We start from the raw sequence: 21,419 nt of genomic DNA, 5'->3' as shown, positions 1-21,419 counted from the left end.
TTGTAGGAAAGGGACTTATCATACAAAGGGCACCAAGTTATTATATCGGAGGCAAAATCAACATAAATCTATAATGATCTATATTTCCTACTGGCTCTTCCCAATACCAATGAGCTTCTGAGTCTGGAGCAATCTCAATAATATTGATAATTAACTTAGATCATATAATGCTTTGAGATTTGCCTGGTAATTTGCACAGATTTTCTCAGCAGTTTCTCAGACAAATTTGTGAAGGAGATGCTGTTATTATCTCCAGTTTATGGCTGAGAAGACTGAAGTTCAGAAAAGTTAAGGGACTTGCCCAGCATTGAACAGCTAATAAATACTTGAGCCAGGATTTAAGCTCCATCTTCCTCGATTATCAAATGAGATAACATATGCAAGGTATTTAGAAATCTAAAAATGCTTTATAAAATGCTATTGTTACTGTTGTTGTTATTCCTATGTCCAAACTCAGTGTCCTATCTACTCTGAAACAAGATCATTTTCAAGACCTGCTAAGAAACCGCTGGTTTGATCCCAGTGCAGGATAGGAAAGTAGGAAAAATGGTTGCAGAATTTCCCTAGAATCCCTTGAACTTTCTCTCAATTTCTTTGCCATCTTTGGCGCTTGCCTAAGTTAAATGTAGTTTTTCTCGGTACAAATAGACTTGGACCAATCTTTTGGGGATACTTCAGTTCATAGTCACATTCCAGGGGTATACTCTGATTGCTCTGGGTTTTTCTCAACTTAGAGAATATAGACTAGATTTTATATTTTATCATAAGAAGTGTGTGTGTGTGTGTGTGTGTGTGTGTGTGTGTGTGTGTGTGTGTGTGTGTGTGTGTGTGAAGGGGAAAGGGAGAGAGGGAAGAAAGGAGGGAAAGAGATAAAGATTGAGAAACAGATACAGAGAGAGAGAAACAGAGAATGGGGGAGAGGGTAGGAGAGAGAAAGAGAGAGACAGAGACAGAGAGTAACTATGCAAATGACATGCTGAGATTTGGAGATTTTGGAATGATTTGCTTGTCAAGTGCACAGCTCTAGATAAGGAGACCTTTAAACTCCATCATTACTAGACCTGCTCTCAGTCTTTTATAAATAGGCCTAGAAGGAATGTCTTGGTTAATGTTCCATGCTCCTATTTATTCCTAATGAGGAATAGTGGGCACCAGAGTTTTTAAATAATCTATCAGCAAACTACCATTTCTAAAAGGCATAGATGATGACCTCAGCAAACATGTATCCCATGGAGGTAGATGAAATTCTTAATGCTTAGGATGACAGAATTGGCATCCAAATGCAACTCTATAGATGGAATAATGGGCCAAATCCAGTTAAATAATATTTGATAGAGATAAATCTAAATTCCTAACCTGAATTTTAAAAATCAACCAAATAAAACATGGGAAGATATGAATAGACAGTAGTTATGGGAAAATGACCTGGGAGTTTTAATTGACTAAAAATTCAATATGAGTCAACACAGTAACGCAGTAGCCAAAAACACTAATTTGAGCATAGGTTGCATGTATAGGGCTCAAACACATAAACTACAAGTGTAATAGGATTGAATTTCACATTGTGTTCAATATAATTGTATTGCGTCTAGAATGAGAGGGATCAAAATCTCCCTTTGCTTTGCTTTGCTTGGATCTCATCTAGGAATGTGTCCTGGCCTAGACATCATATTTTAGGACATGGAAAAAAAAACTATATGTTTCATTTCTGGTTTAAAATCCTCAGCCTTAGTGTGACAATGAATGTGCATTTTTAATAGCAAAAATAGATTCATGTGACCAGTGAATAAGGTTACTCTAAAAATAATTAAATGACATATTGAGGAATGAGAGAGTGAAATAGTAGAAAAGTACTGAGGAAAATTAAGAAATTTTCCCCAAAGCCCTGTCTTCTCCCACTTCCTTGTCATAATATTCCCTATGCTCATTAAATTCCTTCTTAAGGAATGCTATTTTTCCTTCTCCCCATCATTAATGATGTTACCCTTCAGCCCTCATATAACATTTTATCTGAACTCCTAAAATACATAACACAGCATTATTTTATGTTTTAGCTTTAGATGTTTGTGCCTGTCCTACAAGAGTAGGACAAGGAAGACAGAGAATGACTGTGACACTATTTAAATCTTGCATCGCCTTTGAGTGCCTAACACAGTGCTCTGTATCTAATATGTGCTTAATAAAAATGTATTGAACTGGTTGTTCAAAGGCTATTAGTGGGTCTAGGGAAAGACTACAAGTAAGTGATTAGACCGTGGAACGGTGAACAGACAGCATGAGCATGAGGGCACAGGGCATGTGGAATAGATGATTGAAGAGCAGGGTAAAGAACTTGTAAAAAGAAATAAACCTCATTTTCTTTGTCATTTTGCCTAGCACTGTCCTAGAAAAGCAAGTGACTTCCTAGGTATGTTTGATTTGGACTAAATAATAATGGCAGCTTGCTGTTGGAGAGGAGAGTTAGTTTCCATCTGTGCTACAGAGCAGCAAGAAATCAGGCCTGAGGCAGCTGCATAAAGAAAATTAAGGGTAAAATAAAAAATAATCCCGGGTATAAGCTGTTTAAAGTGCAAAGACTTATTTCAGAGCTAAATCCCCAGGAAATAGGTTTTAAGGTTCTCTCAATTGAGAAAGCTCAGTGCCATGGAAAGAAGGTTAGAGTCAAATAACCAATTATTATCTGTTTGACCATGGCTTCTCTACTAGGTCTTCAAATCCTTCTTTTGGGAAATGAGGATGGAAGGTAAGCGATGATCTTTAAGGTCCCCTTTAGAACTAAGATTCTGTGATTCTTAATCAGGTGGAACTTAAAATATGTAATGTTCTATAGTTCTATGTGTGAGACGGTAGAGAGAAAAAAACATGAGAAAGGGGAAGGGAGGATGAGCTAGTATGCTATGTTTCTGGAAAACTGCCTTCACTTAAAATCTTAATATTTTCAAGAGTAAGCTGTGTAAGTTCTACAATATTTGCCTTATATCAAAATATTGCTAAAATTATAGTTTTTTTGTTCTTAAAAAATCACTCACTTATATTGGTCTGTTTCTTAGTTCAGGCAGTAAGAGGTGGTGGAAATTCTGGTCCTTTAACAACAGCTTATGGTGGAGAAAAGACTGAAAAAGTGAAGAGATAGAAATGATGTTATGCCTGACATTGTGACATGTTAATAAGTCACAAAGGAAGACATAATTCCAGAGTCATTAAATGATCAGGATAGTAGGGCAGTGGTATCTTTACACGGGATCTATTAACAAAATACCCTCTCAGTTTTACTAGACTATACATTTTCTTTGTCCTCTCTTCACCTAACAGTAAATCTTGAAGGAAAGTGACTACCATCAGCACCTTTTGTATTTGTTCAAGAAAAAGTCTTACTAGAACCTCGTTTCCCAGGACAGAAGGTACTGGAAAAACAGGTTGCAGTAGAGACTTAGAAAACTGCAATTGTATACTCAGCTTTTTGAAAATTAAGGCTTTTCCCCTTTCATTGTCTCAATTTTATTTCCTGAAAACTCAAAAGAAATATTTAATCTTTCTCATAGGGGCTCCATGAAATACAATAAATCTAATAATTCATCATAAAATATATTACTCTGGAAATGAAAAAAAAGTTATATAAATGATAAATAAAAATAAACTGATTTAATGATTCTATTTGGAAACCAAAATTATTGAATCTCAAAATAAAGCCATTGGAAGAAATGAACAAACTATGGTGAGCAGTAATAAGCATCTGGGTTTATTTTCCACTCTGTATGATATCCCGTTTCCTCATGGCCTAGCCTTTTGCACACAAGGCAGAATCTCAGACTAAGAATAGATTGTTTTCCCCTATCAGAAAGGAAAGGAGTTGTTATTTGTGTGAATGGTTGCTATAAACTCATTCTATAATGCTAGGTCATAGACACTCACCACATCATGTAAATAAAGCCTTACATGGGCTGAGAATTATTACATACATTCCCTGAGGCAGACAGAGATTTGCCTTGGGCTTGGTTACTGTGTTCAAAAAAATAGATTAAATTGGTAGTTACTCAGGCATATTTTAGTCTCCTTGGGAACCTGAAACATCATAAACACACACATGTGCATGTGTGCATATAGGCATGTATATTGCATGTATGTGCACATGTTCATATGTTTGTGTATATGTTCACATGTGTATATGTATTGTAGTTTTGTTATACATAATATGCATTTATACATGTGATATACATTTAGGAAAAGGAAAGAGAAAGAAAGGGAGAGAGAGAGAAAGAAAGAGGCAGCTTAACATAGTGATTAGTCTCTATTCACTCAATTAGTCTCAGAACCAGTTATATGGGTTATGTGAACCTGAGTAAGTTATTTAATGTCCAAGTGTTCTAAGCAGTCTTGAGATAAAGAGAATATGCTGATGTCCATTGCTAGAGAGAACGCCCTAAACCAATGAAATCTCAAATCTAGCCTCCATCTCATAGAAACAAAGTTATGCAAAAGGCTTGGAGGAATAAAGCATGGTAAATTAAAAGAGGTCTAATTAAGGAATCAAGAGAGCCTTGGTAATTCTCTTATTGCTGAACCTACTGGTTGTATCATTTAGATTCTCATTTTTCTCATCTGTAAACAGGGAATAATCATACTTGTAATATTCATTTAACAAGACTATTGCAATTCTTAAATATATGTATGTATATGTATATATACACATATATTCTAATATATATATATAACCATATGTGCACACATTTATACACACATGTTTATACAAACACATATATACATGTATATATTTATGTGTGTATATATTAATATACACATATATATATGTATCAGTTATTACTACCAGGACTTCCTGCTACTGATTTGGAAAAATATGTATGGCAGTAGAAAAGGAAAATACATTTGTTTCTAATGTTTCTCAAGGACTTTCTCAAAAGATGTTTTCATGACTGACATTTTCTGGAATCATGAGACAGGGGAGTCTACCCAAAGAAGGATTACATTCATAGAATGGTGATGGATTTGGAGGTTTCAGGTGTTTTAGGAGGACAAACAAAGGAAGAAGACAGAGGGAGATGAAGATTGTCAATGATCTCAGCCATTCCGACCACTTGGTCTTTGTCTTCCCTGCTGGAGCCTCCGAGTATCACCTAAGCACACGCTCCTCGGTTATGTGTTTCATGTTGCCTCTCTGAGTGCTTTGATGGTCACTGTCAACCTTTTTATTTCTTACAGGAAAAATATTGGATCAGAGAAGATGATGCTGCAGAAATGGCAGGTATGATTATCTCTTCAGCAGAAGAAGGAAAAAATCTGTTACTGAGAAATTTATATTGGGAAATAATAGTTCTCTCTCCAACAAGGAAAAGAATAAGTGTAATTAATTCATGTGTTCTTTTGGTTCATTTCAACATTTGATAAATGAAAACATTGTTCCTAAAAGCCTTTATCTGAGCTCTAAAGTTCATGAGCACTAGACCTGGAAGAAGATGGGAGTTCAGACCTTTGCTCCTCAACTTATTAGCTATTTGTTACCTTAAATAGATCCTTTCTTCACACTTTTGGCTTCATTTTGCTCATTAATGGATGAAAGTGCTTAAGGCTTTTCTGAAATCATCCTGCTCATCATTTCATATAGAACAATAATATTCCATTACCTTCATACACCATAACTTATTCAGCCATTCCCCAACTGATGAGCATCAACTCAATTTCAAGTACCTTACCACTACAAAAAGGGCTGCTACAAACATTTTTTAAACATATGGGGTCCTTTTTACATCTTTTATAATCTCTTTGGGATACAGATCCAGTAGTTAAGAGTTCTGAATCTAAGGATATGCACATTTTGATAGCTCTTTGGACATAGTTCCAAATCACTGTCCAGAATGATTGGATTCTTTCACAACTCCACCAATAATGTATCAGTGTCCCAATTTTCCCACATCTCCTCCAACATTTATCATTATCTTTTCCTGACATCTTAGCCAATGTGAGAGATATAAAATGATACCTCAGAGTTGTCTTAATTTTCATTTCTCCAATCAATAGTGATTTAGAGCATTTTTCTTCATATGACTAGAGATGGCTTTAATTTTTTTATCTGAAAATTATCTCTTCGCATGCTTTGACCATTTATAATTTGGATAATAGCTTGTATGCTTATAAATTTGAGTCAATTCTCCATGCATAGATGAGGTCTCAGAAACACTGGCTGTAATTTTTTTCCAGTTTTCTGTTTCTATTCTAATCTTGTCTGCATTAGTTTTGTTTGTACAAAAACTTTTAAAATTTAATATAATCAAAACTATCCATTTCATAATGTTCTTTAGTTCATTTTTGGCCATAAATTTCTCCCTTCTCCTTAGATCTGAGAGGTAGACTACCCCTTGTTCTCCTAATATAAGAGTGTGTGTGTGTATGCATATATATATATATATATATATATACATATACAGATATATATACACAGATATATATATATATGTATATATATAAAACTTATAGTATACATATATATATATATATATATATATATATACACACACACACACACACACACACATATTTGTATAGCTTATGGTATCACCCTTTATGTCTAAATCATGAACCCATTTCAATGTTATCTTGGTATAGAGTGTTTCTTTGGCCATACTGGTTTCCAATTTTTTCAGAAATTGTTGTCAAATACTGAGTTCTTATCCCAAAAACTGGAGTGTTAAGATTTATCAAACATTAGATTACTATAGTCATTGACTGTTATGTATTGTGAACCTAATGTATTCCACTGATCCCTAACTCCAATTCTTAGTCAATATCAAATGGTTTTGATGACTGCCACTTTATAATATAATTTTAGGTCTGGTACACTTTGGTCACCTTCCTTTGCATTTTTTTTCATTATCTCCCTTGAAATTCTTATTCCAGATGAATTTTTGTCATTATTTTTTCTAGCTCTATAAAGTAATTTCTTGGCAGTTTAATTGCTATGTCACTAAATAAGTAGATTAATTTAGGTAGAATCGTCATTTTATTATATTATATTGGCCTACCCACGAGCATTTGATATTCTTTCAATTTTTTAGATCTACTTTACTTGTGTAAAATGTATTTTGTAAGTTTGTTTATATAATTCCTTGCTTTGTCTTGGCAGGTAGACTCTCAAATGTTTTATATTATCTCAAGTTATTTTAAATGGATTTTTCTATCTCTTGCCACTGGGGTTTTTTGGTAATATATGATTTATGTGGGTTTATTTTGCTATGAATGGATTTGCTCCATCAGCCAGGACTATAACTTGAAAATTTTGCATCAAAGCAGCAAAAGGTGGAAGATTGTTGAGAACTAGTCTCTTTGAGGTAAGAAAATGAGACTGGGTGTTGGAAGGCCTTTACTCCTTTGAATCTTTCCCAAGGAAGCTAATACAATTCCAAGGATGAAGTACTCCCAGGGCCCCATGAGCACCTTGAGCCTATCACCTGCTCCAATTCTTTGACAAAGCTGACCACATAAACTGATGGAAGGATAAGATAGACCAACTAGGAAGAGCCTAGATTATGGTCTGTTCTCTTGCTTCTGGTCTCTATCTTATATTCGAATAATATCCTCTCACTTCTGTAGAATTAATTTAGTCCCCTCTTATTTTGACCATTCCTGGGAAAAAAGCCTCCCTTGTCTTGTTCTAGTTTCTATTTTATCAGCCTTGCTGCTTTGGAGCAAACTCTGAATAAATCAGAGTATAATGTGAGTTTTTTATAATCAATCAGAACCAATGATCTGGCACATCTTTTTTTTTTAATTTTTATTTAATTTTATAATTATAATTTTTTGACAGTACATATGCATGGGTAATTTGGCACATCTTTTAAAGTACATTTTTCTGACTAAAAAGGGGAACTATATATTTTATATTATGCTTCTCTGAACTGTGCTTCAGTGAAGTCTGGGGACAGAAGAACAAATAATTATAGGCCTTCTCTCCCTGCCCCTGTGTCATTGAAGGCAGTATCTGAGTTTAAAGGTAAATGGAAGTTGTCAGCAATACTTAAGTAATCTGGGGGAGTAAGTAACAAGGAGGCAAAAGCCACACAAATCTATATCCTGGTTGAATATAATTTGTCCTTGAATGATAAAGGTGTAGGGTATTGAGATGGAGTGGACCTTTTTACCCAAGTACCAGGATATTGAGTTACTGCAAAGAAATAGTATGCCCAAAACAAACATGAACAAACGGATATATGAAGGGAAGAATGCAATATTTTATTATGGAGGGAGGGGATCAAGACACAGGAGACTTCCATTTCTCAAGAATATTGATTCAATTTTAGTCAGAATAGGTTTTCTTGACCATCCATCTTTAAATATTAACCAGCATAAGTTAGGTGCAGAAGTAAATAGAGAAACATGTGAAATATAAATTGTGATGACATCCTCCTCAACTTGAGAGCAATCCTTCATGGGGGACTGTTCCCATTCTCAAGATTCCAAATCCAGCCTCCGCATTCTCACAAGCTCTCCTCCCTGTCTGGAGTGCCTTCTTTTCCCTTCAAGGCCCAGCTCAGAATCTTTCTCTTCTTAGTAAAATCTTCCTTGATCCTCCTCCCTTGTTTGTAATCTCTCCATTCTCAGAGAATATCACATTACAGTCATTTCTATATATGTTTAAATCCCTCTAATAACGAGAAAGAGGAAAGGAAATAAGCATTTATACAATACCTACTATGTGCCAGATTCTGTACTAAACATTTTACAAATATTATTATCTCATTTGATCTTCACAACATTCTTGCAAAGTACATAATAGAATGAGTTTTTTTTCCCTTTTTTGTTTTCTTATCCCCACTGACTGGTACTTTTTTTGTGGGTGAGGAATAGAGAAATCAGAGTCAATTTTTTTATTGAGCCAATGATTTGATCATTGTGTGAAAGCTCCTGGTGTGAAAACTCTCCATTGATGAAATCAGCAACTTCTCTTTAATTTATCTGAGTAAAGAGTTGCCCAGGGCCACTGAGAGGCTAAAACACTTGCCCTATTTGTCAGGAACCTGAACCCAACTGGACAGAATTAGCCCTCTATCTATCTCCACCAGGGCACAATGATTCTCCTAACCCCCAATTCCTTTGAGTAACTAATAAGTTTTTATTCTTGTTGCTATTGTTAAAAATCTGTTCTTCCAGCATTTCTACTGAGTGGAACAATGGTTTTCTATCATGTACAGGGGAGCTAGTCTTCATTGGCCATTGATAGCTATTGCCTCCTGGGAGGGTACTGAGATCCTGTTGCATGTAGAGAGAATGAATAGTTTTGAGACCTAATTGCTATTGTTCAGCAGCCCTTTCTATAATTATTCAGTTCTTGCCTTTAAATAAATGCACCAGTCTTGGCAAAGGATTGAATCCATGCAGAACATTTAAATAGAGCAGCATAGTACGAAGTTAAGCTTCCATAGTGACAGCAAACCTCTAGTCCCCATAAACATGAGAATGTCTATGGGTGACTTTCTCTAGACCACGTTTAATTGCATAACTACACCTGGACCCTTTTCTCCAGAGACCATTTATATGACTTTACTTTTTTATTACTTTTCTTCAAATACATTTAACAGTCACAAATTAATAATTATTTATTGTAGAAGCTGAAGACCTCAAATTAGTGAATACCCATTCCAACTGGGAAAACAAAGACAGAAAAAAGTTAACTTATAAAATGAGCCAAATGGACAGACCTTGAAATTTCCTAATTGGGACTTCCTTGCCAATATCACAAAGTGAGGAATGACACCAATAAACCCATGAGAGGGCAACCAGTGTGGAACAAGGTTTTAAGATCATTCCATGTGAAAGCCTACAACAGAATGGACGGGGGCTGTCAAGCTTGGGGAAGAAAAGACTGAGAAGGAAGGATGGACATAGTTCCCTGCCCTGAAGAATTACAATTCAAGCAGCAAATAGAGGCTCTAATGAATTAATAAGGTCTGGGGCAAGAAAAACCTTACTATAGGAATCTCATTACCCACTATCCCAAAATGGAATTGACTTTAAAAATGTGGAATCCAAAAGTGTTAGTTTTGTCCTCACTGGAAATCTTTAAACAAAAAGCAGAGTGTTGTAGAAAGGGATTCTTGTTCGGTCTCAAGTTGGACTAGATATGTTCTGAAGGTCCTTTCAAACTATGAGAGTCAATGATTCTTTTCGTGATCATTATAGACAGTCTATCACTATAGACAGATCATGTATTCTAATCCTAACTTTCATTTTACAGATGAAGAAATCAAATGCCATAAATAATAGTTTTTTCATTTCATTTCATTTTAAAATAAATTATATTTTAATGTATCTTGGTAGAGGATGAATGCACCTGAGATTTTTTTTAAATTTTTATAGAGTCAGCTTTTGACTATCTGAACTAAAATCCTAAACAATGATAATTGTTTTTAAAACATAAATTATTTTTCTTTGGCTTTGGAACCTATGATGTCATGTTTTCTCAGCAGATTTGTTCTTATAATTTTGTTTTGTTTTGGTTAATATTGAAATAAATCTGCATCCTCTAGTTCACACTGGCTCATGATAGGGGAAGACAACCTAAGGGACCTGATGGGTAATAGAGAGAAACTTGACCTAGAACTAATATTAATTTACTTTAGACTTTTTGTGATGCTTTTATAAAATATACAATCCATAAACAGATAACTAAGAGAGGAATCTAAAGTTGGTGCACAGAGTGAGCCCACCCAGACAGTATTATGACTCATATATAATGTTTTTCTTCTTTTTGGCAGAAAAGAGAAATAAGCAATTTTGAATATCTCATGTATCTAAATACTTTGGCTGGAAGGACTTACAATGACTATATGCAGTACCCAGTGTTTCCTTGGATTCTTGCTGATTACACCTCAGAGGTAAATCCTTAACAAGAACTGCTTCCCCCTCCCACACACTTGGTTTTAGTATTTACTTCTACTAATGGTAAAAATAATTTCAGCTTTAAGGATACCAAGCCTTCCACTGAAATGTTAACTACAAACCCAGACCAAATTTCTGCTACCTTGTTTTCACATCTATGGGGTAATTCTTTCTACCCACAAAATCATGCAACAAGGACAACACGGTCCTCCCTAGATCTCTTTGTGTAAACCCATACTCAGTTTCTGGCAAGATTTCCCTCCTCACCAGGTAGCTAAGATGTTCTCTCCCCACCTTTGTAGTGATTCCTCTTACTTCATAAGATGATCCAGTGCCCCAGATATTCAGATCATAAATCTGATTAGTGACCATAAAGTATGCTTCTCACTCCCTCATTTCTGTCCCATCATTTATCTGCTCTTTTTGTTAACCTTTGATATGATATTGAGTGGACATTGGAAAAAGCCTGTCAAATCTGTTTTCTTTGTTTTCCTTACTTTGTTATTCTTCCTAGCTAAAGGAAGACAAAACAGCTTCCAAGATTTTTTTTCATCAGTCATCATCTTATTTTTTTTTCCATTTTTCCCATCTGTATCTAACCAAATAGATTTCCCTCCAAAGTGTGATATTATTCTATACTCCCTATTTATAGGCCTAAAGACCTCAGATTCCATATATATATATATATATATATATATATCCAAAAATCTATTTCTTTGTTTATTGGAAAACAGTTATAGAACATACACTGATGCTACATTGAAACTGTCAGGATGAGTTTATTCCTTTGAAAATAGTAGACTTGTCTTTGAATCAAAGAGGGAAGATGACTTTTACAAAAAGAGTTGCCTTCACAGAATTGAATTCATTAATTGGAAGTTAAAATTATTAGTTTTATTTTTCAGTTAGTGCCTACCCTCTGTCAAAACTAATAATATTTTGGTACTCAATGAGTCTGAAGTAATACCTGGCAAATGTCAAATCATTTAAACGAAAAACAAAATAAAACAAACTCCTCACATCTTTCTGCTCCTATGACTACATGAAATCTCCTGATGTGGGTCAATTTAAAACAGATTCAATCTGAACCTAATTTCTCACACCTCTTATTTTCCATCTCTCTCTTATTATGTTTTCTGGGGTCACTTCCTCCTCAGCCATAAAATCACAGCACTCCAAGATGCAAACTTGCTAATCACCTGAAGGGGTCAACCCAAATGACAGTAAACTAATAAAGAGAACCATAAAACTAGACAGCGTAACCTCCCAGAGCTTGAGCTGGGGCACCCATGGGTCTCCGTGAGTTTTAGAACTACATATTTGCCTTCTAGGCTTTGAACTTCACAAATCCCAGGACATTTCGGGATCTGTCAAAGCCTATGGGGGCCCAAACCAAAGAAAGGAAACTGAAATTCATCCAGAGGTACAAAGAAGTTGAAAAGAATGAAGGTATGTGATTCTGATTTTAATTTTGCAATTAAAATTTTAAAATATTGATTGTTAGATTTTTGTTGTTAATAGGTCTATTCTAGGTAAAATTGCAGAGGTCAAGTTGGTTTTGGGATCGCCAGGTGAATCCTGGGCTAAAGCACAAGGACTAAGCTTTGGGTCTTACTCCTTCCAAATGTATTTGAAACTATAGAGTTTGGAGAAATTGCATAGTTAATGGGATTGCAATCTGAAGGGACTTGAGATCTTCTCATCCACCACATTCATTTTTATTCATGAGAAAATTTAAAAGATGCTAAATGACTTTTCCAATCAAAGTCATACCACTAGTCCATAGCAGAGCCAAGATTTTAACTGGGTCTCTCCACTCCAAATTCCTGATAAAGGAAAAAGATTGTTTTGGCATTTAGATGGAGCAGTACATAGAGCACTGAATCTAAAGTCAGAAAGACCTGGATTCAAATCCAGACTTAAACACAAACAAGCTGTGTGACTCTGGGCAAGTCACACAGTTTATCTGCCTCACTATCACAATTATCACACGGGAATAATAACATCACTGATCTCGCAGGGTGATTGTGAGGAACAAATGAGAAATTAGTGTTTAGCTCAGTGCCTAGCACATGGTAGACACTATACACACATATATCTCTTTTCCCTTCCCTCCTCTTTTGGACATGAAATTAGGATGAGAAGTTTCCCTTTATCTTATCTTTATCCCAAATAATCTTGACTCTAACTCAGCTTTCCCTGGAATCATGTCTGTGGTCCAGATGTCAGGAGGTGGCTGTCTTTATTTTCTTAGTTTAACCTAAGCTTAAACTGTCATTTTTGTAGCTTAATCGGCTCCCTTTTAATGGTACCAACTTTGTAATCAGCTCTAGCCTCAATTCTTCCAGCTAGCACAAGCCTTTGAGAAATTTAAAAAGGAATCTCTGTATTAGGGCTATAATCATATAAGCGACAATCCATTTCTGGGAATTATCTGTAATTGTACCTTGTAAATACAGGATTAGTTTACTTATATTTACTTACTGAGTTTAGGTATGGGAGGACCTAAGCAAACATAGAGAAAGCAATCCAAGAAAATAAATAGTTTATAAAAATCAGTGATGTCTGTAATCTTCTCTTGCTCTAGCTCATTCTGTTCTTAGGTGAAGGCTTTCATATCTAGAAGGGTATTTAACTAGTCCTTGAGGCAGGGAAACAAGTAGCACTTGTTTAGAAGAAAAAAAATGCCATCCCTCCAACCATGGCCATAGGTGGACAGAAATGAGATAGACAAGGGCAGCTGTACTTCTTCCCACAAAGGGAATCGCAAACTTTCTAAAGGTGAAGGATCTAAGGACTAAAAATGATAAATTATCCAAAGATCAAACAAATATTAAGTATTGAAGCAAGGACTTATACTGAGATTTCCTGATTCTGAATCCAACACTCACATACCCTCATCAATGATGGAATCTCAGGGACTTGAGACACCTGGGTGGAACAAACACCTACTATGTGCCAGAAAGGTGGTGGGGATATAAATGCAAAGAATGATATAATTCTTCTTCTCAGAGAGCTCCAATTGCTCCACATAAAAAATTATTCTTGCTCCATTAATATTCAGCACTCTTAGTCTTCATCACTTTTTCCTCCTTCTCCTCTTCTTTTTCTTTCCCTTTCCTCAGAATCCTTACTTCCCTTATCCTCAAACTGCCACCACCATTCTAATTACCTACTGCTGTCACTTTATCTTAGCAATACATGTGATGTTCTGAAAAAAGCACTTTCCTCACAGGAACCTTGGAAGGAAGGAACATGATAGGAATGGGAGGAGGATCTGAAGGAGTGTGAATTACTGAACATATTGGAAGGGTTAATTTATTGGCAGCACCATCAGTCTAAATATATGAAGCTAGTGATATTTAATAGTGATTTTCTTCCTCCTCGTTATCTTCTGATACTTTTTCAACATTGCCTTATGTTCTTTGTTCCTTAATGGCCAGCTGCATATGTCATGTATTATCACCATCTGTGCAATCCTAAATGCAAAATTACATTTAATCTCATTCACAGGAGACCTCTCAGTCCAGTGTCACTACTGCACTCACTACTCCTCTGCAATCATCATCGCCTCCTACCTGGTTCGAATGAAGCCATTTACCCAAACCTTCTGCTCTCTACAGGTAAACACAGATGTATCCCTCAGAGACTAATAGTAAAGTGCAATTTTTTTTAAAGTAGGGAAATGTCTGTGGGAAATCACATTGTTTGGTGCTAGAAGTGACCCCTGGAGATTATGTCTTTAAGTAGAGCCTTCATCCTAAATAAGGTGTGAGGTAAAATCAATCTAACAAATTCAGCAAGCATTTGTTAAGTATGTTCTGTGGGCAAGAACTGCCAGGAGCTGGGGAAAATTCAGAGATAAATTACATAGTTCCTTGCCCTCAAGGAAATTGCAATCTAGTAAGAAGATTATGATATGTGTTTTGCACCGATAATTAATATAAATAAGGACATAAGGAATCCACAGGAGGGGTAAAATATGATGCAAAGTATTCAATAAATAAAAGGTCATTTTTAACTAAGTAAATGATGCAGTGGATAAAATATCAGGCTTGGAGTCAGAAAAATCTGAAGTTTACATCTAGCCTCAGATACTTACTTGCTGTGTGTTCCTGGGCCCTATTTGCCTCAGTTCCTCATCTGCAAAATGGGGACACAAGGGAGAAAGGAAAGGCAGACTATTCCAGGACCTTTGCCAAGAAAACACCATGGACAAAAGTCCATGGGATCACATGGAGTTGGACATGACCGAACATCTGAACAACAGCAACAGCGAGACTGGGATTGGCTTCTTGGAGGAGATGCCATATAAACTGACTCTTAAAGGATGAGTACAATTACCCCTTCCACATTGTGGTTTTCTCCATCATAGCTTAGCTATATCACAGATTGGCATAGGAAATTCAAGGGGAATTATTGGGGAGGTTTGGAGAAGCCACAAACAATACAGAGCCTATGACTAAAAACTTAACCCAAATTTTACAAATAAGGTATTGTAAACACCCCGTAAGAGAAAACGAAAAAAGTCAGACTTCTCTGGGAGGGCCAAAAAAAAAATTATGTATAGTTTTCAGATCGGAGAGGTTTTATGCCCCTAACTCCGATAATATGTTATTTTAACAGCCAGAGAGAGAAGAAGAGGGCATTCTAGTTAGAAACTATAGCCTGCAGGATGGTAGAAGGCTTGTCTGATGGACCTACGCTTAGGAGCTAGAGGTAGAGGAGTGGCTAGACAAAAAGCTAAAAATAAAGCCAGTTTGTTTTTGAGGTCATTGAAAATTAAAACCAAGGAGTATGGATTTTATTTCATAGGCAATGGAGAACTATGGAATAGTTCTAAATAGCAGAATTACCAGTTGAACTTTCCTAAGTTGCTCTGAATCCCCTGACTTCACTTCAAATTAGACCTATACTGAGCTGGCTCAGAATCCAACTTACCTATTGGATCTGATTGTGGATACATTTGGGCCTTAAACTGTCCTCTATTTTCACAAGCTGTCGGTACATGCTGCAGTGAGGGACAACTGTCTGTGCATTTGCTCTTGCTATGAATATTATGTCCTTGTTTTGAGTTTCTGATTCATGTATTACAGCTTTTTATTTTTCCAAAACAAGATATAATAAATTTATCTTATCTATTCTATTTATATTGCAGAAACTCAGACTTTAGCCTTAAACATTAAGGGAAACTATTTGAAACAAATAACAAAGTGATAAGATTTCAAAGCAGAGCTTTGAACCTGTCTTGTCAGAGAAAAATCTGCCTGATTGTATTTTATTTATTGTGATCCATCCTAATCCATTAAGGTCTGCTTTTCCCTGCTAACCTATCAAATTACAAGCAACAAATATAGTTATTACTGATAGTTTTCAATGTTTAAAACTGTAAATCTTCCTTTGTGATCAAGACTCCAGCGTGAGATGGGAAGGAGATGAGAAGAAAAAGGCTGAGTTCCTTTCTCAAGATAAGGAGTAGAATCCTTTGAGTATTTTCCCTTTGGCACAATCATCTATTCACTTGACCAAATGATTTGTCTAGACATTGTATAACTCTTCACTCCCTAGAAATCCACTCAAAAATAATAAATATGCTTCCCAGGAGTCTCTCCAAGGCAACAAGCATTTTAAGCAAGTTTGGTTTTGAGAATTAATAATCCCTAAGCTATAGCCCATGCCAGTAATTCTTTCCAGATGTTCATCAATGCCCAAGAAATGATGGTGGCAGGAGTGGTTGTTGATGAGAACAATGGCAATGGATTCAGTTGCGACTTTTCGGTCAAGTAACTCACAATGTTTTAGAAAATGTTTTCTTTATGAGCTACAAGCAGTAAATATTTCACATCCCTGGTAGATCACCTTCCCCCTTAAAGGCATGATGCTATTAAAGAATTTGGCTATCATTTGTAAGAAGAATGTCGAATACAACTGGACATTAAAGAACATGGTATGGAGGGAAGTAGAGAGAATTCCTCCTTTCTTGTACTCAATACTGCTTCTGAAAAGCCATCTCTGTGTGTAATCCCCTCAGTCTACCCTGAAGCAGTCACAGAAAGAACTTTGACCTAGCATGCTTTACTTTAGAGATAATCTGGGAAAAAATTAAAGTTTGTTCATATTGCTCCGAAATGAATCTCTCAGACCTATCCTCAGACTGAATCTAAACTGAAGGGCTGACCCAGAAAGCCTTTTCTAATCAGACTCCAAACTGTTTTTCTATCTTTATTTTAATTAATCAATCAACCAATCAATAAGCATTTGTTTAATTCTTATTATATGTGGATCATTCTGTTAAGCACTAGAGGTACAGCAAAAATCGCGTCTTTAAGGAGATTACATTTTAATGGGTGAAACAACATAGATAAAATATATATATATATATATATATATATATATGTGTATATATATATATATATATATATATATATAAAATATGCTCCTCTAGGGACAGGAAAAGGCATTGGCCTTTGTCCATTGGACTAGGGAGTCTGAAAGGCAGAAGCGAGGAGAAAGAGCATTCTAGGCATGAAGTACAGTCAAAGGTGAGATAGGAAACTTCTGATGTACAGAATAAGAACCAGTGTAGATAGAATAAAGAACATGGAAAGGAGAAGTATATTTAAAAATTGTAAGGATAGGAGAAAGTCAGAGTGAAGAACTTTAGATGTCAAACAGAGGAGTTTATATTTGATCCTAAAGGTAACAGAGAGTCATCGCAGCTTATTGAATAGGAGGAAAGATAGTTAAGACCTATATTTAATGAAAATTTCTTTGGCAGCTATGTGGAGAATGCCCTGGGATGGAAAGGTTATTTCAATGGTGTCCTGCTGCAGTAGGACAGGAATTGAGGTAGAAAGTAAGATAGTAAACCAATCACTGAACTCAGAAAATAGGGATAACATCCTGGGTAAGATGGGAGATTAGTAGTTAATGGTTATAAGAATCTGTATTGGATGATAAATTTGGATTTTGTTAACCTCAGTTTAGGAGGTTGTTGAATGAAAGCAGTAGAAAAAGTCTTTGGAATGTCAGTCAGTTAAGGGGGTATAAGCAGAAATGCATCTGATACTGGAAAGGGTGTCCAGGAATACAGTACTCTTTGGAGGCAACCAAATCTGAGTAAATTAGAAGATGGATAGAACAAGAAAGGAAGTGACAAAATAAAAGGAAGGGTGTTCACTATGGAGCATGGGTTCCAGTGCGCACAGTGGTTGTGGTGAACTGATGTGGATGGGGACATTGGAAGGGTTAGGCTAAGGTGGGTCAGAATTGTTGTTTTTGTTCATCCTTCATTTTCAGAGGACCAATGACTCCATGGGTGATATCTTTAGTTGCAGCTGAATTTGTTTTAAGTGAGGCAGAATTGTAGGTCATTAATCTCTTCTCTCTTCCTGAGTCATCAAATTCTTGGTGGAAACTACAGTTGGGAAATGAAGTTTATTTTTGGCATTTAGGGTTTAGGGATGAAGGGACTAGTCACTGATATTAAGAGGGAGGTGGAATATGCTAACTATTGGAAAATGTAGTTATTCAGCGTATCAGTGGATGGGGAGAGGTCTATGGAGGGAGAGAGGAAGGTTCAACATTGATCCTCAAGGCTTCTGAACAACCTTCAACTGCCAGGGCCAGTGTATTGCCATGCCCAAGAAAATATCATGAAGACAGGATAGGGATGTGTTTTCTGTCCTGAGGTTATTTGGTCAGTTTCAGAAGTCCAATTTGTGGACTTCAGGATTTCTTGACCACACTGTCTGCAAGAATCTAGTCTTGTAATCAGAGGCAAAGCAACCAGTTTTTGTCACTGACTCTGCCCCTGCTCACTCCAGCATGACTTTGTGTTTAATAGGCTAATGCAAATAAAGTACTGTGTTAATTAAATCACACACCCTGCGAAATTCATTATTACAAACAGTTGGGAAGGACTTTCTGAACCACCTGAGGCAAGGTTATGACTGATTTTCTTTCAAGCCATATGTTAACTGTAGTGGAGAGTGATTGGGGAGAGGTTATGATACTCATAAAATAACAACTAGTTGAAATCAGCAACAGCATCGGCTGGTTATTTCAATACAAGCTCCACATCTGTGGGACACCAACAGGGCTTGGCATTTCAGAAAGCCAGACTTTTTTCTAAAGAGGTGCAGTTGTTAGTGGAAGAGTTCCTTGGTTTTGTGCCAGATTCCACCATTCATTGGCCAACTGTGATTTGGCCCAACATGAAGCCTTTCTAATTCAGTTTCTCAATGCTGAGAAGGCAGATCCCCCTCATGAACGGAACCAGGTGTTGGGATTAATTTCCCCTGTGGTCAGGGGGAAGCATTTGTAACCTAACTGTGAATTCTGGGTGGAACTGCAGAGAAATAGCACTCCTTTCCTCACAAGAAGAGAAATTTGTCCAAATATTTTATTGCACAAGGGAGATAATTAAATGAGAGTTAACATATGAAATACTATAAGCCTTAAAGCACTGTAGAAGTGATGAAGATGATGGTGATGATGGTGATGAAAACTGGAAATCTAAAAAAGGCTTAAAGACAAAAGAAATGAAGAAGTTCTAAGATTTACTAGAAATCCCAACTTTTAAACCTGTTTTTCTTTTATAGAATATTTGCTTCAATGATGGAACCTAGTGGTTGCACATGTATAACTCATATCAAATTGCTTACCATCTCAGAGAGGGGGAACAAAGGAGACAGGTTATTTCAAACTGAACATTAAAAACTAATGTTAAAATGGCTTTTCCATGCAGTTGTGGAAAAATAAAATAATTTTAAAACATGATGGAGTCCCCAAAGAAGAACTAGAGAACATTATGAAAGGCAAAATGGACAATTTTGATTTCATTAAATTAAAAAAGGTTTTGCACAAACAACTACAGAAACAAGATTAAAAGGAAAGTACAAATCTGGGGGGAAATCTTTACAGCCAGTGTTTCTGATAAAGGTCTCATTTCTAAAATATATATAAAGAACTGTGTAAAATTTATAAGAATGCAAATCATTTCCCAATTGATAAATGGTCAAAGGATGTGAACAATTTTCAGATGATGAAATTAAAGTCATGTATAGTTATATCAAAAAATGTTCTAAATCATTATTTATTAGAGAAATGAAAATTAAAACAACTCTAAGGTAACACCTCACACCTCTCAGATTGGCTAAAATGACAGGAAAAATATAATGATAAATGCTGGAGGGTGTGTGAGAAAATTGGGACAATAACGCATTATTGGTGGAGTTGTGAAATGATCCAACCATTCTGGAGAGCAATCTGGAACTATGCTCAAAAGGCTTTAAAATGTGGCATATCCTTTGACCCAGCAGTGCCGTCACTAGGTCTCTATTGTAAGGAAATCATAAAGGAGTGAAAAGGACTCACATGTGCAAAAATGTTTATAGCAGCTCTTTTTGTAGTAGCAGAGAATTAGAAAATGAGTGGATGCCCATCAATTGAGAAATGGCTGAATAAATTGTTATATGTGAAGAAACAAAAGCAGAACCAGGTAAATACATTGTGCACAATAGCAGTAAGAATGTGCAGTGATCAACTATGAAAGGTTTGGTTCTTCTCAATAGTTCAGTGATCCAAAGCAATTCCAATAAACTTTGGAAAGAAAATGCCATCAGCATCGAAGGTAAATCAAAACATGTTATGTTCACTTCTTTTTTCTGTTTTTTTATTTCTCCCATAGTTTTCCCTTTTGCTCTGATTTTTCTTTTCCATCATGATTCATAAAGCATTATGTATTAAAAATAAACTTACTATAATAAAAAAGAAATAAACAATAGATTTGAAAAATGATATAGGATCATAGATTTAGAGTTAAAAGACATCTTAGAGCCCAGAACCCTCTCATGTTTATAGGCTGAAAACTGTTAAGTGACTTCCTCAACATCATAGACCTAGTGGATGCTTGAAATGACATTTGAACTTAAGATGTCAGCATGCCCAGTATACCATCCAGAGGTCTACCTAGCTTCATCCGATTGATGAATTGGTACAATTTAATTCATTTTAGTTAATAAGCATTTACTAAAAAATAAAACAAAAAAAACTTGCTATATTCTGGGCACTGGATTAGGCACTGAGAATGTAAAGACAAAAATGAAACAATCTTGTTTTTAAATATCTTCCATTCTTTTGGGTGGGTTAGGATAAGGAGAGCAGAGCCATGTGAACATAAGTAAGTGTAGAAGACATACAAGGTAAATTTGGGGACTGGGGAAGAACACAAACAAATGTGAAAAATTAGGAAGAGTCTGATATACTTCTGTGGGAGATGGACACTTGAGCTTACCAACAGATGAAGATGAGGCTGGAGGACATTCCAGACATGGGAGACAAAAACAGGGAACCTGGAGAAGGAATGGTGTGTGTGGAGAACAGCAAGTCAGTTTGGCTCAAACAAGAGTATAGAAGGGGGAGTAATGTGAAATGTCTGGAAAGGTAGGTTGGAGCCAGACTGCAGGGCCTTAAATGCCAAATAGAAGAGTTTATATTTTGAGAAGGATTTGCTGACTCTTATCTTTATT

At 35.9% G+C, this 21,419-nt stretch overlaps 2 protein-coding genes across 7 annotated transcripts in view; one reads left to right on the top strand and one right to left on the bottom strand.

The window, feature by feature from the left end:
• LRRC18 (leucine rich repeat containing 18) overlaps positions 1–4,014 on the bottom strand; it is a 39,485-nt gene extending 35,471 nt beyond the window's left edge. For 5 of the 6 annotated variants that reach the window (XM_074296111.1, XM_074296113.1, XM_074296110.1 and 2 more), the window contains exons 1-2: positions 3,913–4,014; positions 3,030–3,113 (exon numbers count right to left, since the gene is read on the bottom strand). The gene's annotated coding sequence lies outside the window, so the exon portion shown is untranslated. Of the gene's footprint in view, positions 1–3,029; positions 3,114–3,912 lie in introns of those variants that run through there. The other variant, XM_074296117.1, reaches the window with a different exon arrangement.
• Positions 1–21,419, top strand: part of WDFY4 (WDFY family member 4) — a gene marked incomplete in the record, with an annotated part of 362,592 nt that overhangs the window by 294,990 nt on the left and 46,183 nt on the right. Inside the window, 4 exon segments of the mRNA XM_074296119.1 lie at positions 5,218–5,260; positions 10,764–10,883; positions 12,219–12,336; positions 14,401–14,510. Coding sequence (XP_074152220.1) covers positions 5,218–5,260; positions 10,764–10,883; positions 12,219–12,336; positions 14,401–14,510 — 391 coding nt within the window.

The sequence above is a fragment of the Sminthopsis crassicaudata genome, chromosome 2 (genome assembly GCF_048593235.1).
Source record: "Sminthopsis crassicaudata isolate SCR6 chromosome 2, ASM4859323v1, whole genome shotgun sequence".
Taxonomy (NCBI): domain Eukaryota; kingdom Metazoa; phylum Chordata; class Mammalia; order Dasyuromorphia; family Dasyuridae; genus Sminthopsis; species Sminthopsis crassicaudata.
Note: the sequence above shows the minus strand (reverse complement) of the source record. Positions and strands in the feature narration are given on the sequence as shown.